The sequence below is a fragment of the Narcine bancroftii genome, chromosome 10 (assembly GCF_036971445.1).
Source record: "Narcine bancroftii isolate sNarBan1 chromosome 10, sNarBan1.hap1, whole genome shotgun sequence".
NCBI classification, from domain to species: domain Eukaryota; kingdom Metazoa; phylum Chordata; class Chondrichthyes; order Torpediniformes; family Narcinidae; genus Narcine; species Narcine bancroftii.
In genome coordinates this window covers 39895524-39915843 of record NC_091478.1, presented here as the reverse complement: position 1 = coordinate 39915843, position 20320 = coordinate 39895524, and the positions used below count along the sequence as shown (strand labels likewise).

The 20320-nt window shown below is 41.9% G+C and overlaps 1 protein-coding gene across 4 annotated transcripts in view; it reads left to right on the top strand.

Annotated features, from left to right (window-relative positions):
• The window catches only part of fam13c (family with sequence similarity 13 member C), a 125818-nt gene that overhangs the window by 75062 nt on the left and 30436 nt on the right, over positions 1 to 20320 (top strand). For all 4 annotated transcript variants that reach the window (XR_011345562.1, XM_069900695.1, XM_069900693.1 and 1 more), the window contains one exon: positions 6078 to 6288. Coding sequence is in view for 3 of the 4 variants with exons in the window: in XM_069900695.1 (XP_069756796.1) it covers positions 6078 to 6288 (211 nt within the window). In the remaining variant the exon portion in view is untranslated. The remainder of the gene's footprint in view (positions 1 to 6077; positions 6289 to 20320) is intronic.

Genomic DNA, 20320 nt, shown 5'->3' with positions numbered 1-20320 from the left:
CTAGCCTCGCCAAACGAACACAGCTCAGCGCGGACATTGGCGACTTCAGGGGTTTCTACGAGGCTCTAAAGGCTGTGTACGGCCCCTCACCCCAAGTCCAAAGCCCGCTGCGCAGCTCAGACGGCAAAGTCCTCCTCAGCGACAAGATCTCCATCCTCAACCGATGGTCAGAACACTTCCAATCTCTTTTCAGTACCAACCGCTCAGTCCAAGATTCCGCCCTGCTCCAGCTCCCTCAACAGCCCCTAAGGCTAGAGCTGGATGAGGTTCCCACCCTGGATGAGACATATAAGGCAATCGAACAACTGAAAAGTGGCAAAGCAGCAGGTATGGATGGAATCCCCCCAGAAGTCTGGAAGGCTGGCGGCAAAACTCTGCATGCCAAACTGCATGAGTTTTTCAAGCTTTGTTGGGACCAAGGTAAACTGCCTCAGGATCTTCGTGATGCCACCATCATCACCCTGTACAAAAACAAAGGCGAGAAATCAGACTGCTCAAACTACAGGGGAATCACGTTGCTCTCCATTGCAGGCAAAATCTTCGCTAGGATTCTACTAAATAGAATAATACCTAGTGTCGCTGAGAATATTCTCCCAGAATCACAGTGCGGCTTTCGCGCTAACAGAGGAACCACTGACATGGTCTTTGCCCTCAGAGAGCTCCAAGAAAAGTGTAGAGAACAAAACAAAGGACTCTACATCACCTTTGTTGACCTCACCAAAGCCTTCGACACCGTGAGCAGGAAAGGGCTTTGGCAAATACTAGAGCGCATCGGATGTCCCCCAAAGTTCCTCAACATGATTATCCAACTGCACGAAAACCAACAAGGTCGGGTCAGATACAGCAATGAGCTCTCTGAACCCTTCTCCATTAACAATGGCGTGAAGCAAGGCTGTGTTCTCGCACCAACCCTCTTTTCAATCTTCTTCAGCATGATGCTGAACCAAGCCATGAAAGACCCCAACAATGAAGACGCTGTTTACATCCGGTACCGCACGGATGGCAGTCTCTTCAATCTGAGGCGCCTGCAAGCTCACACCAAGACACAAGAGAAACTTGTCCGTGAACTACTCTTTGCAGATGATGCCGCTTTAGTTGCCCATTCAGAGCCAGCTCTTCAGCGCTTGACGTCCTGCTTTGCGGAAACTGCCAAAATGTTTGGCCTGGAAGTCAGCCTGAAGAAAACTGAGGTCCTCCATCAGCCAGCTCCCCACCATGACTACCAGCCCCCCCACATCTCCATCGGGCACACAAAACTCAAAACGGTCAACCAGTTTACCTATCTCGGCTGCACCATTTCATCAGATGCAAGGATCGACAATGAGATAGACAACAGACTCGCCAAGGCAAATAGCGCCTTTGGAAGACTACACAAAAGAGTCTGGAAAAACAACCAACTGAAAAACCTCACAAAGATAAGCGTATACAGAGCCGTTGTCATACCCACACTCCTGTTCGGCTCCGAATCATGGGTCCTCTACCGGCACCACCTACGGCTCCTAGAACGCTTCCACCAGCGTTGTCTCCGCTCCATCCTCAACATCCATTGGAGCGCTCACACCCCTAACGTCGAGGTACTCGAGATGGCAGAGGTCGACAGCATCGAGTCCACGCTGCTGAAGATCCAGCTGCGCTGGATGGGTCACGTCTCCAGAATGGAGGACCATCGCCTTCCCAAGATCGTATTATATGGCGAGCTCTCCACTGGCCACCGTGACAGAGGTGCACCAAAGAAAAGGTACAAGGACTGCCTAAAGAAATCTCTTGGTGCCTGCCACATTGACCACCGCCAGTGGGCTGATAACGCCTCAAACCGTGCATCTTGGCGCCTCACAGTTTGGCGGGCAGCAGCCTCCTTTGAAGAAGACCGCAGAGCCCACCTCACTGACAAAAGGCAAAGGAGGAAAAACCCAACACCCAACCCCAACCAACCAATTTTCCCTTGCAACCGCTGCAATCGTGTCTGCCTGTCCCGCATCGGACTGGTCAGCCACAAACGAGCCTGCAGCTGACGTGGACTTTTTACCCCCTCCATAAATCTTCGTCCGCGAAGCCAAGCCAAAGAAACATAAGTACAGATGCAGTGTACTTGTGTACGTGGCAATACAGGTACTCCCAACTCACGATCTATGCAACTTGCGTCCATCCACACATACGACCAAATTTTTAAAATATGCAGTTTATATATATGTATATACACAACATCTGCATCTTCTTGAGACCAACACACCAGCAGTGAGGTCCAAACGGCCACCAGCAGCAATATATATATATATAAGTTTTATATATTTTTTATTTGGCAAGCTATATAACAGGGATATAGGGCATGTGAGAGCCAATGGGCGTACTTACTTTTAGTCAGTGTCCCTGGGTCCGTAGACTAGGCGCAGCCATCTTGATTCCTGTGTGAATGTGCGAGTCTTTGGTTGGCGCATGCGTGGTGGGTTTGTGTCTTGGAGTTCAGTTGGTGCATGTGCGCGAGTTAAGCACCCTGACAATATTGAATTCACCCCCTTAACTCTCATGCATGTACTAACTGAACTCCAAGACACAAACCCACCATGTACGCATCAATCGAAGACTCGCGCATCGCACAGAACTCAAGACGGCTGCACCCAACCTACAGACCCTAGGATACTGACAAACAAGGCAAGTCTGCACAAATTGAGCTCTTACATGCCCTGTATCCCTGTTCTAGTTTTTCAAATACAACCTTTGATTTAAAAGTTTGCTTTAAGACTTTGGTATTCCATGTGTGCGGGCAAAATTCCGACTTGCGCCCATTTCAAGATACAATCGATCCTTCGGTCCCAGTTACAATTGTAAATCAGGGAGTACCTGTATACCTAAGTATGCTCCATCATCACAGGTACAACTTCTCAGGGACATAAAGCACACTAACAACAATTTAAGTATAATTACCACATAAGAAGAGAAAAGACAAAATTTCCACTTCCTTTTATATTTATTATTATGTAAAGCATTTCATAGAAAGGATGTTGGAAAGAGTCCAGAGGAGGTCAATGAGATTGATTCTAGGGTTGAGATGATGAACTTACAAGGAACATTTAATGGCTCTGGTCCTGTACTTACTGGAGTTCACTGGGGTGGGGAGGGTCTCATTGAAAACTACCAAGTATTGAAAGACCTCGATAATGGACATGGGGCGGATCTTTCCAGTGGTAGGAGAGTCTCAGACCAGAGGGCACAACCTCAAAATAAAAGGACAGAGATGAGGAGAAATCTCTTCACCCAGAAGGTGGTGTCTCTGTGGAATTTCTTGCCACAGACAGCTGTGGAGGCTATCATTGATTACATTTAAAGTGGAAGTTGATAGCAGCCAGGATGTCAAAGATTACGAAAGAAAGCAGAAGAATGGGGCTTGGAGGAAAAATGTATCAGCTGTGATTAATGGCAGAGGCGACTCAATGGGTTGAATGGCCTAATTGTGGTCCTGCATCTTGTGATTTAAAGAGAAACTAGTTTCAGAGTCAATCAATGTATTTGAAATGTATTTACAAAGAGTAACGAGCATATTGAAGACTTTTGTTTATCTGTTGACAATGTGCTGAATTCATGCATTATTGGTCTTCTGGTCTGAGTGGTGAGGACTGTTACTTCAAGAGGACTAAGTGGTGCACTGAGAACATGATAACTTAGCACAAGAAAAGAATGGTTCATTACTGCATTCATTCATCAAAAGCAATTAACGATCATAAACCACTTTGCATATTTGAAAGAGAGCAAAATGTACAATATGGATTTTTTTAAATTGCAGCAAGCACTTTACTGAAATAGGCAATTGGCTTTTAAGGTTTCTGTCTCTGTCAATATCACAAGGTTTGGGATTGACATTTGAGTTGTAAATTGCTAATTAAGCCCCCTCTAAGCTTGAATCTGTTGTGGAGTAATAAGGACTCAGGTTGTCCTAATTACATCATCTAACCTGTTCAGAAAAAAAATTATAAAGGGTACGGATGAAATTCTGAGGCCAAAAAGGGACATGCTTAAGTGGGTGTCATCCATCCTGAATTGGTGCAAGTGGGATTCTGCCAGAGTCTGATGGGGTGGGGGAAGTCACAATCTTTGTGTTGAGGTCAGGATCTTTCCTGAAGCTTGGGAAGTCGTCCCTATTAATTTGTCACATTGACTGCACAATGTACATAATAAAAATATAGGTAAATGTATGAAATGACTGGAGAAACTCAGCAGGTTCTGCAGCATCTATATAGGAAGCAAAGAGATATAACCAATGTTTTAGACCTGAGACATTAGTTAATGTATCTTTGCTTCCTATGGACACTGTTGAGTTTCTCCAGCACTTTCGTGTGTTCACTACAATCACAGTGTCTACTCATTTTTTTTCTTTCACATCACAAAAATCTAATAGTTTTATTTGTTTGAAGTATATTAAATTTTATATTTATAATTTTCATCTTGCATTGTGTCCGATTTAGCCAGGTTTTCTGATCTACAGATCAAATGACAATAACAAGAAGGAAGTAGGTGAGGCTGTGCTGGAAGTAGGTGCATGTAGTTGAAATCTGCCACAAGGTGCCCATCAACCAATCACAAACCTTCCAAATTGACATAAAGTTGTACGCTGGCACGCGTCTGCAGTGATTAAGATCAGTAAAGAGTTTCTGTCGGGAAGTGCCTGACATTTGAATTGCACCACTTTCATACTTTTGGTTTGAATCCAGAGAGATTGTATTTTTTTCTCTCATCCCTTTTGTAATGTATGAATGAAATTATGAATGATCTTGAGCTGTTGTAGCCTGCTGCATGCACTTCAAAATGATAAATTTAGCACAAGGTAGCAATCTCCCGACACGAAATGTCTCCAATTCAATGTGCATTTTCTGAGATTAAAGGCATTTTAGACCCATTCAACACAGAAGAACTGACCTAGATTTGGGTCACTTTGTTTTGGGTGTCTCTGTTCTAGAACAATATTCTTACCCTTTTAGCTGGAATTGGGATGTAAATTTCCTGATAGCATTGACTCCTTTTGAATGCTGTCCAAAAACTTTGGGTTTGTTCACTCCCTCGTGAAATGTATTCAACCCCAGGATCTACTAGATAACAGTTCCCGTGCATTGCTAAAATATTATGAAACATTGCCCTTCTCATTTGGGCCCAGGAATTCTATCCAGGATCCATAGGTTAAACTGGCGAGAAACATAAATGAAAGAAAAGGTGGGCCAAATCCTGAAGCATGGAATTTGTTTTAGCAGAATGAGATTTTCTCTTGCATTCTTGACCAGATCTCCGGAATAGATGCCACACAGTATTCTAACATAAGTGAGACCCAGGTCTTGAGGAGACAAAACCTTGTGTAAGAGTACACTACACTGAGAAGAATATCCAAAGCTCTGGAATACATAGTTGTGTTGTTTATCTTGGAACCTTCCTGGCCTTATTGGGCATTGGATCAACAAAGCCGATTAGAGACGATCAATGGGAGTGTGGGGGCGATGTGGGTGGTGGTAGTCAGTGGTGAAAGATTAATTCTTCAGTCCAGCGCCCAGCTGAAAGGGTAAGGATATAGTTTTCCTGGAACAGAGGCACCCAAACTAAAGTGCATCACACACTCTGGAATGTATCCCGACTGCAAGATGAAAAGTTACAACTATTTGAAATTAGAAATGCTGAAACTGAAAACCATTTTCACAAACATTGCATTATCATAATTAAATCAATCAGCTGTGAAGTTGTAAATTTTTTGGAATTCATGCGAGGTAATCTCATAAATTTGTAAATGCTGCTGGAATACATAATGTTCATAATGTGTCATATTATTCCTGACTCAACGACCATGTTGTGGGAGACACGAGAAACTGCAGATGGTGGAATCTGGACCAAAACGTAATCTGCTGGAGGAAGTCAGTGGGGTGAGGCAGCATCAGTGGGTGAAAAAAAAAGGTCAACCCACCGGACAAGAACCATTCATCAAGACCTGGCTTGATGAAAGATTCCATGTTGCTACTTCTGTTGTACGAGATGATTATTATTCTAATGTAGTGATGTTTTAATCATTATTAGATGCACTCTGAAAAGCCTTTTTGACATTGCAGAGCCAATTCCTGCCTTTAAGAGCTGGCAGACTGAGCTGGAGAACGGAAGGGAAGCCCATCGATCCCCGGGGGCAGACAGATTGCTGCAACACGTTGCAGAAGGAGACAATCCACTCATATCGCCACGTTGTTCGAGTTTCAGTAAGAGCCAAAGATTTGTATTGGATACAGAGACTGCTCCATCCCCACCGAGTGCTCAACTCTTTATCATGTGAGGACAGGAAAAGATTCATTCTTTTATCCATGCATAAGATATAACTTTGCAATGCCATTGTAATTTAAATGGAATGTATTATGCTTTCATATTTCAGTAATTCTGAGATGACGAGCAGGGGCTGTATTTAGATATCAGTGGGTGGAACACCAGTCCCTGGGTCAGAAGGATCAGAATTCAGTTCTCATTCCCGAATGTGGGCTTGAGAGTTCTAGAGCAGCATTGAGGGATTGCTGGGCAGTCAGAATCACCTTTCTGATGAAATGGGCTCCATCTGTTTTGCCCAGTAAACACTATTAAAATGAAGAGTAGAAGCTCAACCATCCCCATTATCTAGTGACCCAAAAAATGTCAAATTGCCTTCTGCTCTATGTAAACCGGCTGCTGTGTTTATTCATTTTATCCTGTTCTGAAAGCTGCAGGGTTGATAAATTTAAGCATTTCTGAACATTTCTCTGGAATTAGTGCATTGGAGGTTGAGGTCCATAAAGTCACGAGCGGCATTGATATGGTGAATTGTCACAGGCCAGAGTAAGAGAATCTAAGATGAGAGGCCATAACTGTGAGGTGGGATTTAGAAGGGACGTGAGGGAGTAGTTTCTCACTCAGAATGAAGTAGGCCTATGGAATAAGCTGCCAGATAGAGTCGTAGAGGCAGGAATGTCGGCTTTTTTTAAAAAAAAAAGATGGATAATTACATGGATGCGAAGGGGTATGAGCCTAATGTGGGCAAGTAGGACTAAAGCAAGAGGACGCGTTTGGCACAGACAAGCTAGGCCTGAGAGTCTGTTGACATGCCAGAGGACTAACTCGACATGCTATTGTTGTACAAATCACTGGATGGAAATAAGCACCCTTTCCTTCCATAATAGTCTGGAAATACTCTGATAAAATTCAGGATAAAGAGTGGGTAATGAATTGTGTTGAGTATCAACTGTGTTTTGGTGATGTTGCGTTGTTTCTAAGTTTAAAAAGCAAAGTGTTCAGAATCTGCTGCAAAAGAAGATTAAGTGAAGCTTGTTTCCTCTATTTCATGTGGTCATCTTAGGCCTCTTCTTGGATCATCCAGTTTCACCTCCAGCAACATGTGAGGAAATCAAGCTTTCTGAGGTTCAGAGCATCTAATCAGCTGAACTTGCTGTGTCCATCACTCACCGAACCCAACTTTCTCCAAGCATTTCCCTGCTCTGAGCACATATCCTCATCGTCTCTCTCTCTCCCTGTAGAAACAAACCTTGGGTGTTCCGTCCTTGTTAACTGCTGCAGTGGCTCTCTAATCTCACTTCTCAAGCCTTTGAACCCTTATCCATTCCTACCCATTTTGGATATGATTGACCCCCATCCTCCATTACCTGTTCAATGCCATCTGCTGAATGTAAATATATCCAATTGTTGTGGAGCAATGAAGCATCCTGCTAAATAAAGGTACAAAAGAATATGACATGCAAACAAATTCAGCCATTTTAATAGTAGTATCCGATGTGCTTTAGGATCCACACACCAGACTGAACACGTAAATATGATTCTGCTTCTGTTGCACAGAGAGTTGATGGTTTCACACAAAGACTATGATGCAGCAAATTACAACCAATCGTTGTGCCCCAGCAGTTAATGCAGTTCAATCCCATTTATCAGAATTTTACTTCATTTCAATCTCGTATGTTTTGTTCTGTCACCTCCAACATCCACTGGGCAGAATCTTCTCATGCTCATTTTTTTTTGTTCTCTATCTTCCCGCTCCCTGCAAACCCCGAATGCTCTATTTTCCCTAGCCGACAGCTACTCCATTGTAACCTACTGTCACAGCACAGCCAGTGAATCTGCAAGATTCAATCTCTTTTATTTGAATATTTGATTGTCCTGCATCCACATAATTAGCTCTTACCCTCAAGGGAACCACCTCTACTTCTCAACAGTGTATGCCAGCCTTCAAAAATATCATCTATACCCACCATCCGTTTCCACTTATATACAGACGATGCCTTGTTACACCTGACCACCGTCTTTCTTGATGTAGCCATTGTTTCTAATTGGTGGAGAGTAAGTGGAAACTTGCTCACAATTTTTTATTGAAGCAATAATTTTCTAATTTTGCAATAGAGTCTATTACCTTGCCACAAACTCAGTACCTTTCTCTGAAAAGTATTTGTGATCTTGATAGGAGTTTTGAATATGTTACCACTGTGACCACTGAATTCTACCACCTCAGCATTGCCTCAAGTCCTCCACTACTGAAACCTTCACCCATACACTGACTATTCCAATAGAGAGCTGGCTGGTCTTCAATTACATCCATCCACTCTCAGCCTTCAGTTAAATGATGGAAAGTGCTGAGAATTTGCACTTGCTCACCTGTGACAGCCTCACCAGTTCCTCAATTTGGGTTTTAGCAAGGAAACAATCAACCCATATCTGGTTCTCTTTTAACGTGTTGCTGTCTAATGGGCATCACAAGTTGCTAGCAGTGCAGTGCTAATTAAAGTAGTGACATAGAAGTGTCTGAAAAGGTTGAACACAAAGAGCACCCAGATTTGCATATTATTTTTCCATAATTCAATACAAATGAAGATTCCACCTATTTTTATGGACTCCTAGGAACATGTTGAATGCCTGCAAATGGACACTGTGCAATCATGTTTCTAATCCAATAATTATAGTTTAACGTTGTGCAATTGGAAAGATATTTTTAAAACTCAACCAGGTAGAAGATCTTCAATAAATATCAGGTAAACCATCGTGTAAGCACTAAATTATCCACAAAATTGAGATTTTGTCAGGATTGATATCCAGATAATTGTATAATATTTCTTGGGAGCAGTAATGCTACATTAAAGAGAAACCTTCCTTGGCACCATGCACTTAGATCATAGATGCTCATCTTAATGTACAGACTGTCTCTCCAGGACCTCTAAGCCCTTCCACTGAGCCATACTTGGGATAGCTGGGTATGGGTGGATTGTATTGGCATGCGGAGGCAGATTGGACTGTTGCACTTAGAATGGATTTAGATAATTGCATGAAAGGGAAGTATTTGTAGGGCTATGAGGAAAAGGGAGTTCAGGATAGCGGAAATGCTGTTGGAGCCATGGAGCGCTGAAGCATGGGAACAGGCCATTCAGTCTTTGTAATCTGTGGCAAACTATTATTCTGCTCAGTCCCACACCATTTCTCTCCCTTCACCTATCTTGTATGGAGGTAGCACAGTCTTTCCCTGTTATTGTCTGTGCAACTTTCTGAAGCAACATCCCTGTTTCCCCCCCCCCCACTCCCAGGAGGAGTACAGTTTCTCCATTAAACACTATAAAATTGAAGGTTACCAGGCTCTTCCGTTAAGACCCATTAACGTTATCAAATATTCAAATAAAAGAGATTGAACAAACTGAGGACGATTAAAACAAAATCTCCGCAACACAAAATAATTGACGCAAGTAATCTGTATTTCTCCTGTAATTTTGAAGGTACGTGGAAATAGCTTTATCGGTCAAAATTTCTCTTGGTCCAAATAAATCCTGTTAATTCAGTGCATGAGCATTGCAAGGAAATAGCTGAGCTAACACCTCTTTGCATCACTGCGAGCACAGACACGGAACACAAAATATAGAACAGTGTAGCACAAGAATAGCCCCTTTATTTCACCATGTCTGTGCCGACCATGATGTCAATTTAAATTCATCTGCCTGTATCTGGTCTATATCCCTGCCTTTTCATGACCCCGTCTGAATGCTGCAATCGTATCTGCTTCCACCTGCTCTCCTGGCAGCATATTCCAGGCACTTTTTTTAACAAATAAACTTGCCTTCTACAACTCCCTTTCACCTTGCATCCATGCTCACTCATGTTTGACATTTTTTATCCTCAATAAAAGACTCTACCATCTACGCCACTCATAATTTTATATCCTTCTACCCCATTGCCCCCTCAGCCTTGGACAAGCAAGAGAAAGCAATCCATGTTTGTCTGGCCTCTCCTTGTTAATGCTCTCCAATCCAAGTCCAGTGAATTTCTGCACCATCTCCAAAGCCTCCACATCCATTCTCTAATGTGGCGTTCAGAACTGCACACAGTACTCCAAAAGTGGCCTGATTAAAGTCTTGTCCAATGAATGCCCTATTCAATAAAGACACAATTCCGTACATTTTTAACCATCCAATCAACTTGTTTTCCAATTTCAGGGCGCTATTGACTTACATCAAAAGATCCCTCGGTACATCAGTGTTCCCAAAGATCCTGCCATTGACAGAATTCTTTCTCTCACAACATATGACACCTCATACTTGTCCTAATTAATGTCCATCTGCCATCTCACCACCCGTTATTTTCAACTGATCTATGCCTGTTGTATCTTTTGGCAACTTTTTTCCACTGTCCCAAAAGTCTACCTGAAAGAGAGACAGAATCTTTGTTCTGGCTGCATATTTACTTATCAGTCCCCCTATAATGTGTTCCAATATGACAATCAGCACTGATCCCTGCAGTACACCATTGTTCGGAGCTTCACTCAGAATTACACCGCTCCACTGTTATCTTCTGCATCCAAGCCTATTTTAAAATCTAATCTACCAAGTCCCCATGGATCCCATATGCCTTAATCTTCTGGATCAGCCATCCATGAAAGATCTTGTCCAATGTTTTGCTGAAGTCCATGTAGAGAACGTCCATTGCCTTATCCTTATCGATCATCTGTGTTACCTCAAAAATGCTTGTTTGTAGCTTCCTTGGCACAAAGCCATGTAAACTATTCCTAAAAAAAAATCCATGTTTTTTTTTAAAGATGTGAGTAAACCCTATTCCAAAAAAAATTCTCCAATAATTTCCTTTTTCTGTGAGCCACCAGCCTGTAATTACCTGCTTTGTCTCTTTTTGCCTTTTATAAACCAAGGAACAATATTGTCTATTCTGCAGTTCTCCAGAATCTTGCCTGTGGCTAAAGAGTAGAAACAAATATCTGTCAAGGCTTCAGTGATTTCCTCTCCTGATAATCTGGGAGAGAACTCAAAGATCTATCAGGTCCTGAAGATTTATCTGCCTTTATGTTCTTCACCAAACACCACCTCCTCCTTGATATCAACATGCAAAGTAGTCAATTCATACCCCACTTCCTCTGGCTCCCCGCATAAATTCCCATCTTTTTCCTTGAGTTGTTCTACCCTCTCCTTAGGTACTCTCTTGTTTTTACATCTGTATAGAATGCGAAGGGATTGCCTTTATTCCTACTTTCCAAGAATATTTCCTAGTCCCTCACAGCTCACCTGATTCCCTGTTTGTTCTTAAATAAAAACACAATGTTGGAGAAACTCAGCAGGTCAAACAGCCTACTTTAAATAGCCCTTCATCAGGGTTTTTCTTCAAGTCCTTGATGAAGGGCTGAAGCCCAAAATGTTGGTTATGCAACTTTATCTTTGCTATATAAAGTGCATAGTTTCACCTGTTGAGTTTCTCCAGCTTTGTGTCTGCAACTTTCGCATTTTACCCCCTGGTTTTTCTCTGCTACTGCCCATAATGAGCCCATCTAATTTCAAAATTCTTTTCCTTTGTGACTAAATTTATGATATCTTTTGTCATCTGAGGTTCCCAAACCTTGTCTTTGTTCCTCACAGGAGCCATGTTCATCTGAATTCAGACCAATTGGCCTCAAATGACTCCCACATGTTAGATGTGGACTTACAAATAATAGCTGCTCCCATTTTTCTGTCCTTAGCTCCTGCCTCATACTGTTCCAGTTAGCTTCCCCCCCCCCAAAAAAAAAATTCCAAAACAAAGTCTAATGTCTACCTACTGCTTCAAGAAATCCCCCCGGATGCACCCAACAAATTCTGTCCCATCTCAGCCCTTCTCTGAACAAAATTTCTGTAATGGCTCAACACCAAGCTCTAATTCAGGTTGGAGATTCATCTGCCTTGCTAATAATACTCTTTGCATTGAAATAAATATACTTCAGCCTATCAATCCCATAGTATTAACTAATCTGGCCCTGCCTGTATTTCCTTTTAGACCAACTTCTGCCCTTCCTTGCCACTCGCTGACCTACTGCTCTTGTTTCTTCCAACCTGCCATGTGAGTTTAAAAGATGCCAAGTTGCACAAGCAAATGTCTAGGCAAGAATTTTGGTGCCCCTCCAGTTAAGATACAACCCATCGTTCTTGTACAGGTCCTACCTGCCCTGGAGGAGAGCCCAGTGATCCTTGTGTCTAAAGCCTTTCACCTATCCCTAGCCACCACACGAGCCATGCATTCAACTATATTATCTTCCTGTTTTGTGACAAACAAGGAATAATCCTGAAATTACAACCCCAAGGTCCTGTCCTAACTCCAAATTGCAGGCCTACCATGTTATAGTCTCAGATTACAACCCTAAAGGTCATGACATAGTCCCAGATTGTAACCCTAAAGGTCCTTTTGTAGCCCCAGATTGCAACCCTAAAGGCCACGTCATTAACTCAGATTGCAACCCTGCCAGGTGATGGGAGAGGAGCCAAGCTTCTGATTTCTTGTTCTCAACTCGATCAATTTGACTCAACCAATAGAGTGATGCCGTGTGCCACTGAAACCCTGCGTACTCTTCCACTCCATGATGTGGTACTTCGTTATTTTCTTGTGCCTTGTCTCTTGTGCAGGTGTTGAAAGCTGACTGATCTGATTTTCATTTTCCTTGCTCCCTCAGGATGCAGCTTCGGGTCAGCTCATGTCATTGCTTGGCGTGAAATCCCTCTTGTGGCACAAACTCACTGTCAGCCAACTGCTTTGTCAGTCTTCGCCACCCCACAGAGCTCCTAGCTTGCACTATTAGGTTTTCTATGTTTATAGAACAGGGATGGAAGAATCAGTTTAAAGCGTGAGCATTTTTGAACAGTCAGATAATTTAACTAAATTTGCACTTAATCCACTCAGTTTCCTGTAATCGATTCAGAATTATCCTCACCTAACCTCCAGTTACTTGCCACACTCCACATGCAGTCAATGTAAGGTCAAAGTAAGGCCTACAATGTATTTTGCAGTACTTTGAAAATGCACGGTACATACAATCACACCTTTCACTGTTCTCTTCCTACACAATATTTTCTTTGCTTTAAAAGGTCATCTGTTTTTCCATTGATGAACACAGTGGTGTTTTCCCAGCAATTCTCTGCTTCGTTGGAATTAGTTTTCTTGCAGTGATTCATTTCTCTTCAACCGACTCTCTTGTAGAATTATTACACACTCAACCCATTGAGTTTCTGCCAGGTTCCTGTTGAGCTCATGGGTCTTGTTCACTTGTTGTTTTGACATTACTTTGTAAATTATTCTTTCTCAAATTCTATTCATTTTCTCTTTAAAGGCAGTGATTGATTCTATTTCCACCCTCTTAAAAAAGTAATATATCAGAATAATAGCTGCTCCGTGTTTAAGAAAGGAATTGTTTTCCGCATTTCCTGTACTCTGCCCAGAATTTTGCATCCAAGTCCCAAACCTTTAACCATCCTTCCCTTGATCCTAATTAAATATCATGACCGAGTATATAGATTACTCTTCTCCCAACCACAATTTTTTTTTCCCTATTTGCTACATTATTCTAAATATTGCAAGCCTTTCTTGCTGTCATTAAATTCTTAAATATGGACACCTCATTTGTAAAAGATTATGTCTTTTCCACTGTTTTAACCATACTTTTCTCTATAGCATTTGCGCTTTGCTTTGTTACATGATACTCTACTTACTGTAACGTTTGTTTTATTGTTGCATTACTTGCTGTACAGAAGTATGAGTTTATTTGCCCAGATAGAATGCAACACAAAGCTTTTCACAGTCTCTCAGTACATGTGACAACGATCTCTCTGCCGATCAAAGGTGTCATTGGGTGGTGACTGGTGATGTGGAGGCGGTGAATTGTAGCATGGAATTGGTTTGATGACCTTGATGTTCCTATATATGAAACATGTGTTTGGAATGCAGTTGCAGCAAGTTATCGAGAAAGCAAATGGCATGTAGCATCTCCAGACTTTTATGTTTCACTCCAAAAGGCACGTGGACCTTTAAAGCTAGGGAGTAGGATTTAAAAAAAAATAGAAAAGTATTGTTTTAATTGTATAGGGTGTTGGTAAGATGACACTTTTTGGTTTTGTTGTTTAATAAAAGATATACTGGCATGGAAGGCAGTCCAGAAGAGATTTGAAAGGCTATTTTCTGCAGTGAGCAGTTTGTCCAATAATGAATGGCTAAAAAAATCTGTAAATATTGCCAGTGATTCAATTGAAACCTATAAAAAATATAATGTATAGAATGATATGGGGGATCAATAGAGACTGGGAACAGGATTTGAATCTTTCATTCTCTGATGAGGTTTGGGATTCCACTTGTAACCTGATTAATACGACCTCCCTTTGTGCACAACGTTGTTTATTGCAATTAAAAGGGGTCCACAGAGTACACGTGTCTAAAGTTAAATGATATCATTTTTACTCTGATGTAATGTGACAAATGTAAAATTGATGAGGCTTCTTTGAGTCACATGTTTTGGACTTGCTCTAGTTTATTAAAAAAAATTGCAGTTATTTTTCCAAACATTATCAGTGATTCTTAGGTTAAATTGGAACCTTGGTCTTTCTGGATCTTTTCAAGATGATGACGTTTTGATGTCTTCAACTCAAAACCAAATTTTATCTTTTAGTTCATTGATATCCAGACGTGGAATTTTGATGACATGGAAAGATAACACTCCACCTACACACACAATGATTAAAGATACTATGACTAGTTTAAGTTTAGAAAAAAAAAGATATGCCATTAAAGATAAAAGTACCAATTTCCAGACGACATGAGGCCCTTTTATGGGCCATGACCACAATCTAAAGTTTTAGGGTTGCTATAAGCTTTGATGCTGTGGTCTCAGATTGTTGTCACTTGATGGTGTTTTTTTTCCCCCAACCTAGTAGGGATTTTGAATCAATGGGAGTGGGTTTTTTCTTCTTTTCCTTGTAATTTGTATTTCAATATATAATTATATTGTTTAATTTTTGTATTATTGAAAACTTCAATAAAAATCTTTTCTTTTTAAAAAAAAGAAATCCCTTGGGGCATGGGAGAGTACATATCGAGATGTCTAAAAAAGGGTGTGTTAACATAAAAGTGTCTCTGAACTGCTTGCAGATGGGATATCTCTGCCTGTATTTAAAGAGGAGTTAGATATATTTCTGAAAGATTGAGATATGAGTGCAACAGAAAGGGTGTTGATGCATGGAGTATATTATTTGACGAATGACAGGGAAGAGTTAAGGACCTACTCCCTTATCGAGGATCCTACTCCTTTCTCTCAATTCCCCTCTCTCCACTGCACCTGCTCCCAGGATGAGGCTTTCCATTCCAGAACATTTGAGATGCCCCCCCCCCATCAGAAAATGTGGCTTCGGAAAACCCATTCTTTCTCCTGTTAGAGAGCATCTATCTCAGCTCTCTGCCCCTTCCCCTTATCACCTCTCAGCTCCTTCCCACCCCTCCCACCTGTATCTATCATTCACCTTTGTTGGCACCCCTCCCCTTCCCACCCTTAATCTTCAGATTCAGGTATCTGCCTGATTTTTGGCATACCTGAAGAAGGGTTCAGGTCCGAGACTAAGACTGCCTGTTGCTTTTGCGAGGCTGCTGTGTGACCAGCACTTTTGTACATTGTATTAACCAGGCCGAATTTTACACAGCATTTGAAATCAAATGAGATTGCATGCTTTCAGACTGGTGCAGATCGAGCAAAACCTGAAAATGGCTCTCATTTAGTTCTTTATCGCAAATGAATCAGGAGTCAGTAGTGATAAAAAGCACTTAAAAGGTTACTTGTTATCATTCCTTTAAATGAATTATTTTTTCATCCATCACAGGAATAATTCTCAATTGTCTCAGAAATAAAAAACCACCAATCCTTTTAAAGTACTTTAACATCAGTATGATCTGGATGATGCATCTGTGGTTCTTTCTGCTTTGTCGTAAGATCCCCCGGGATAGCTCACATGTTAAAGAGCTGCGCTGCTCTCACAAAACCTTGTCGACGTTCAATGAATTAATGTTGGGTTGTGCAACCCAATCACCCATTTCCATTTCATGAGTGGTCTCACTAAATTTCCCTCATAGTTCTTTCCTGAGTATGAAACATCATGCAATATTTGTTGAAATGTATTTGTAAATCTGTAGGCAATTAATTACTCTGGAGGAAACTGGAAGATTCATGCCTAATAAGGAATAATTAACGATCTGACAAAGTTCTTTATATTCAGTGCAAGGATGCAATGAAATCGGAGGAGGAGGAAGGTGAATTTTTATTTTACGAGAGACCTTGAATGAGAATACATTCAGCCTCAGGATTTTAAGGGTTTAATGAGGCAGCCTCATTGTTTAGAGTCATAACAATACAGCACGGAAAAATAACCCTCGAGCCCAAGCTGACAATGCTAATTAAACTGTCTATCCAAGCTAGTCCTCGGTTTGGCCCACACCCCCTAAACCTTTCCTCGCCATGTCCCTGTCTAAATGTCTTTTAAATATTTGAATTGTACCAATCTCTGCCACTGGAATTAAATACAGCAAAATGTGAGGTGGGGCATTTTTGGGAAGTTAACATGGGTAAGACCATAGAGATCTAGGAGTACAGATGCATAGGACCTTGAAAGTGGGCATTACAGGTAGATGGGATGGTCAAAAAGCCTTTCATCATATTGGCCTTCATCAGTCAGTATTGAGTATGTAAGTTGGGAGGTCATGCTGCAGTTGTACAAGACATTGGTGAGGCAACATTTGGAGTAGTGTTCAGTTTTGGTCATCATGCTAAAGGAAAGATGTCAAGCTGGGGAAGGTGTAGAGAAGATTTACAAGGGTGTTGCCAGGACTGATAGACAAAAGTCAAAGAATTTCATGTACATTATATTCTAAATGTAGTATAACATGACAATAATTAAACCTTGACCTTTATTCTTTGTGGTACAGAAAGATGGGTGATCTCATAGAAGTGTAACCATCGTCAGAGGAATAGATCAGGTGAATTCAGAGGGTCTTTTGCCCAGATTAGGGGAATTGGTAACCAGAGAGTATAGGTTAAAGGTGAGACTCGAGTGATTTAATAGAAACTTGAGGGTGTTTTGTTTTACGCACAGAAGGTGGTGGGTGTATGGAACAAGGTGAAAGAGGATGTAGTTGAGGAAAGTAGTTGTGTGATATTTAAGAAGCATTTCAACAGATACATGGATAGGTTTGAAGAAATATGGGCCAAATGCAGGTAGGTGGGACTCGTGTAGGTGGGGTTTTTGAAGTTGATGTGGGGAAGTTGGGCTGAAAGGCCTGTTTGAATGATGTACGTCTCTTTGATTCTATGACTACCTCTGGCAGCTCAATTCATATATCCACCACCCTTTGTGTGAAAAGTGCCGCTTGGGACCCTTTCAAATCTCTCTTTCAGTATAAATCTGCGCCCTCTAGTTTTAGATGCCTCTACCCTTGGAAAAAGGACTATGACTCCGATATACCAACCTTTCCTACGACATTGCAGAGCCCAGACTGTATGCCTGGGTGATATGAGCACTTACCTGGAATGTTATTTGCCAATACTGTATAAACATTTAATGGGCATATTAGGGTTAGCCCATTCAGAGCCAGCTCTTCAGCGCTTGACGTCCTGCTTTGCGGAAACTGCCAAAATGTTTGGCCTGGAAGTCAGCCTGAAGAAAACTGAGGTCCTCCATCAGCCAGCTCCCCACCATGACTACCAGCCCCCCCACATCTCCATCGGGCACACAAAACTCAAAACGGTCAACCAGTTTACCTATCTCGGCTGCACCATTTCATCAGATGCAAGGATCGACAATGAGATAGACAACAGACTCGCCAAGGCAAATAGCGCCTTTGGAAGACTACACAAAAGAGTCTGGAAAAACAACCAACTGAAAAACCTCACAAAGATAAGCGTATACAGAGCCGTTGTCATACCCACACTCCTGTTCGGCTCCGAATCATGGGTCCTCTACCGGCACCACCTACGGCTCCTAGAACGCTTCCACCAGCGTTGTCTCCGCTCCATCCTCAACATCCATTGGAGCGCTCACACCCCTAACGTCGAGGTACTCGAGATGGCAGAGGTCGACAGCATCGAGTCCACGCTGCTGAAGATCCAGCTGCGCTGGATGGGTCACGTCTCCAGAATGGAGGACCATCGCCTTCCCAAGATCGTATTATATGGCGAGCTCTCCACTGGCCACCGTGACAGAGGTGCACCAAAGAAAAGGTACAAGGACTGCCTAAAGAAATCTCTTGGTGCCTGCCACATTGACCACCGCCAGTGGGCTGATAACGCCTCAAACCGTGCATCTTGGCGCCTCACAGTTTGGCGGGCAGCAGCCTCCTTTGAAGAAGACCGCAGAGCCCACCTCACTGAAAAAAGGCAAAGGAGGAAAAACCCAACACCCAACCCCAACCAACCAATTTTCCCTTGCAACCGCTGCAATCGTGTCTGCCTGTCCCGCATCGGACTGGTCAGCCACAAACGAGCCTGCAGCTGACGTGGACTTTTTACCCCCTCCATAAATCTTCGTCCGCGAAGCCAAGCCAAAGATAAACATTTAACCTCTGTAAAATATCAACATATTGCCTAATTGTGCACCTCAATCCAAGATGTTCATTGAAATTCATTAAAATAAATAGAGAAATTAATGGGTTAGAGTCGAACCACTTTGCAGTTTTGCTTTTGTGGATTTCCTTCATATTTGTATTCAGGTTTGCATAATGAATATCTAGCAATACGTGCTGCAAAGGAAATTAAGAAATTATTTTTGGATAGGATTTTAGTTGTTTAAACATTCATGGTTTGAGGTTCAGTGTCTCACTGGCCTCTTTTCCACTGGCACCCTGTCCCAGGAATTAACTGGGAATTTACTGGGACAGGGTCCAGTAGAAAAGGAACATTGTCCGAATGCCGGCATTAAATGATGTAATTTCACACTGGGTATTAACCACCACTACCCCTACTCATACTCCTGGTACTTGCTGATGCCAGCGCGCTGATAAAACCAGTGGAAAAGGGACAGCAGAACGTCACCCGTTTCCAGTTGAAGGTAAGAACACTCTGATCCCCGAGGATGAGTGTGTTCAGTGGAAATGTAATTAGTGTCCCAGTTAAGGATATCACTAAAGACTTCCTATCCCGGGACACTGCAAAGCCAATTAACTGGAATGCAAGTGGAAAAGGGACTACTGAGACAGTATCAATGATTGCCGCCAGTGTTGAGGTTGAATTCTGTAAATGCAGATGGTGCAAGTCTGCAGGGATTGTTTTCATTGAGAAGATAAGGATCTCAAATGACAAGGCTCAGACCTGAAGTTTGTAAACGTGTCTAGAGTCACAATACTGCCCAAACTTAATAAAGCAGTATGTTAAATGCTTAAATTTAAATTAAATTTGTTATAAGTTTTGACAGACAGCATGGTAACAGGCCATTTCAGCCCATAAGGCTATGCCACCCAATTTACACCCAAATATCCTAGATCCCTGGTACATTTCGAATGGTGGGAGGAAACACGAGCTCCCAGGGAAAATCCATGCAGGCAAGGGGAGAACATACAAAACTCCTTACAGACAGCGAGGGATTTGAATCAATTGTTGGTGCTGTAAAGGCATGGCACTAACTGCTACGCCAGCCATGCAATGAAAAAAATCTTGTCTTGAGTTCTGAATGGCCAAACTATATATATTAAAGTAAATAGAAAATATTCCTAAACTATTGGAGAAGAACTAAGGCCAATAATGAGTTTTGATGGAAATTAGGGAAATCTCTTATTCCGAGACAGGAAAGATGAATTCTTGTGGGATTGATCTTACACAAATTAGCCTATGTCCTTGCAATCATTCTTAAAACAACTGGTTTTACTCCTGTGTAGGGAAGATATGGAAAAGATGTTTATTATTTTGCTTAGTTATGAGCAAAGTTGTGTAGAAGAAATGTTGATGGGATGATCTGATGGGTGTTCTTAACCTCTGGACAAGTGTGGTTTAAATTTATTCCTCACTTTTCTGTTCTCTCAG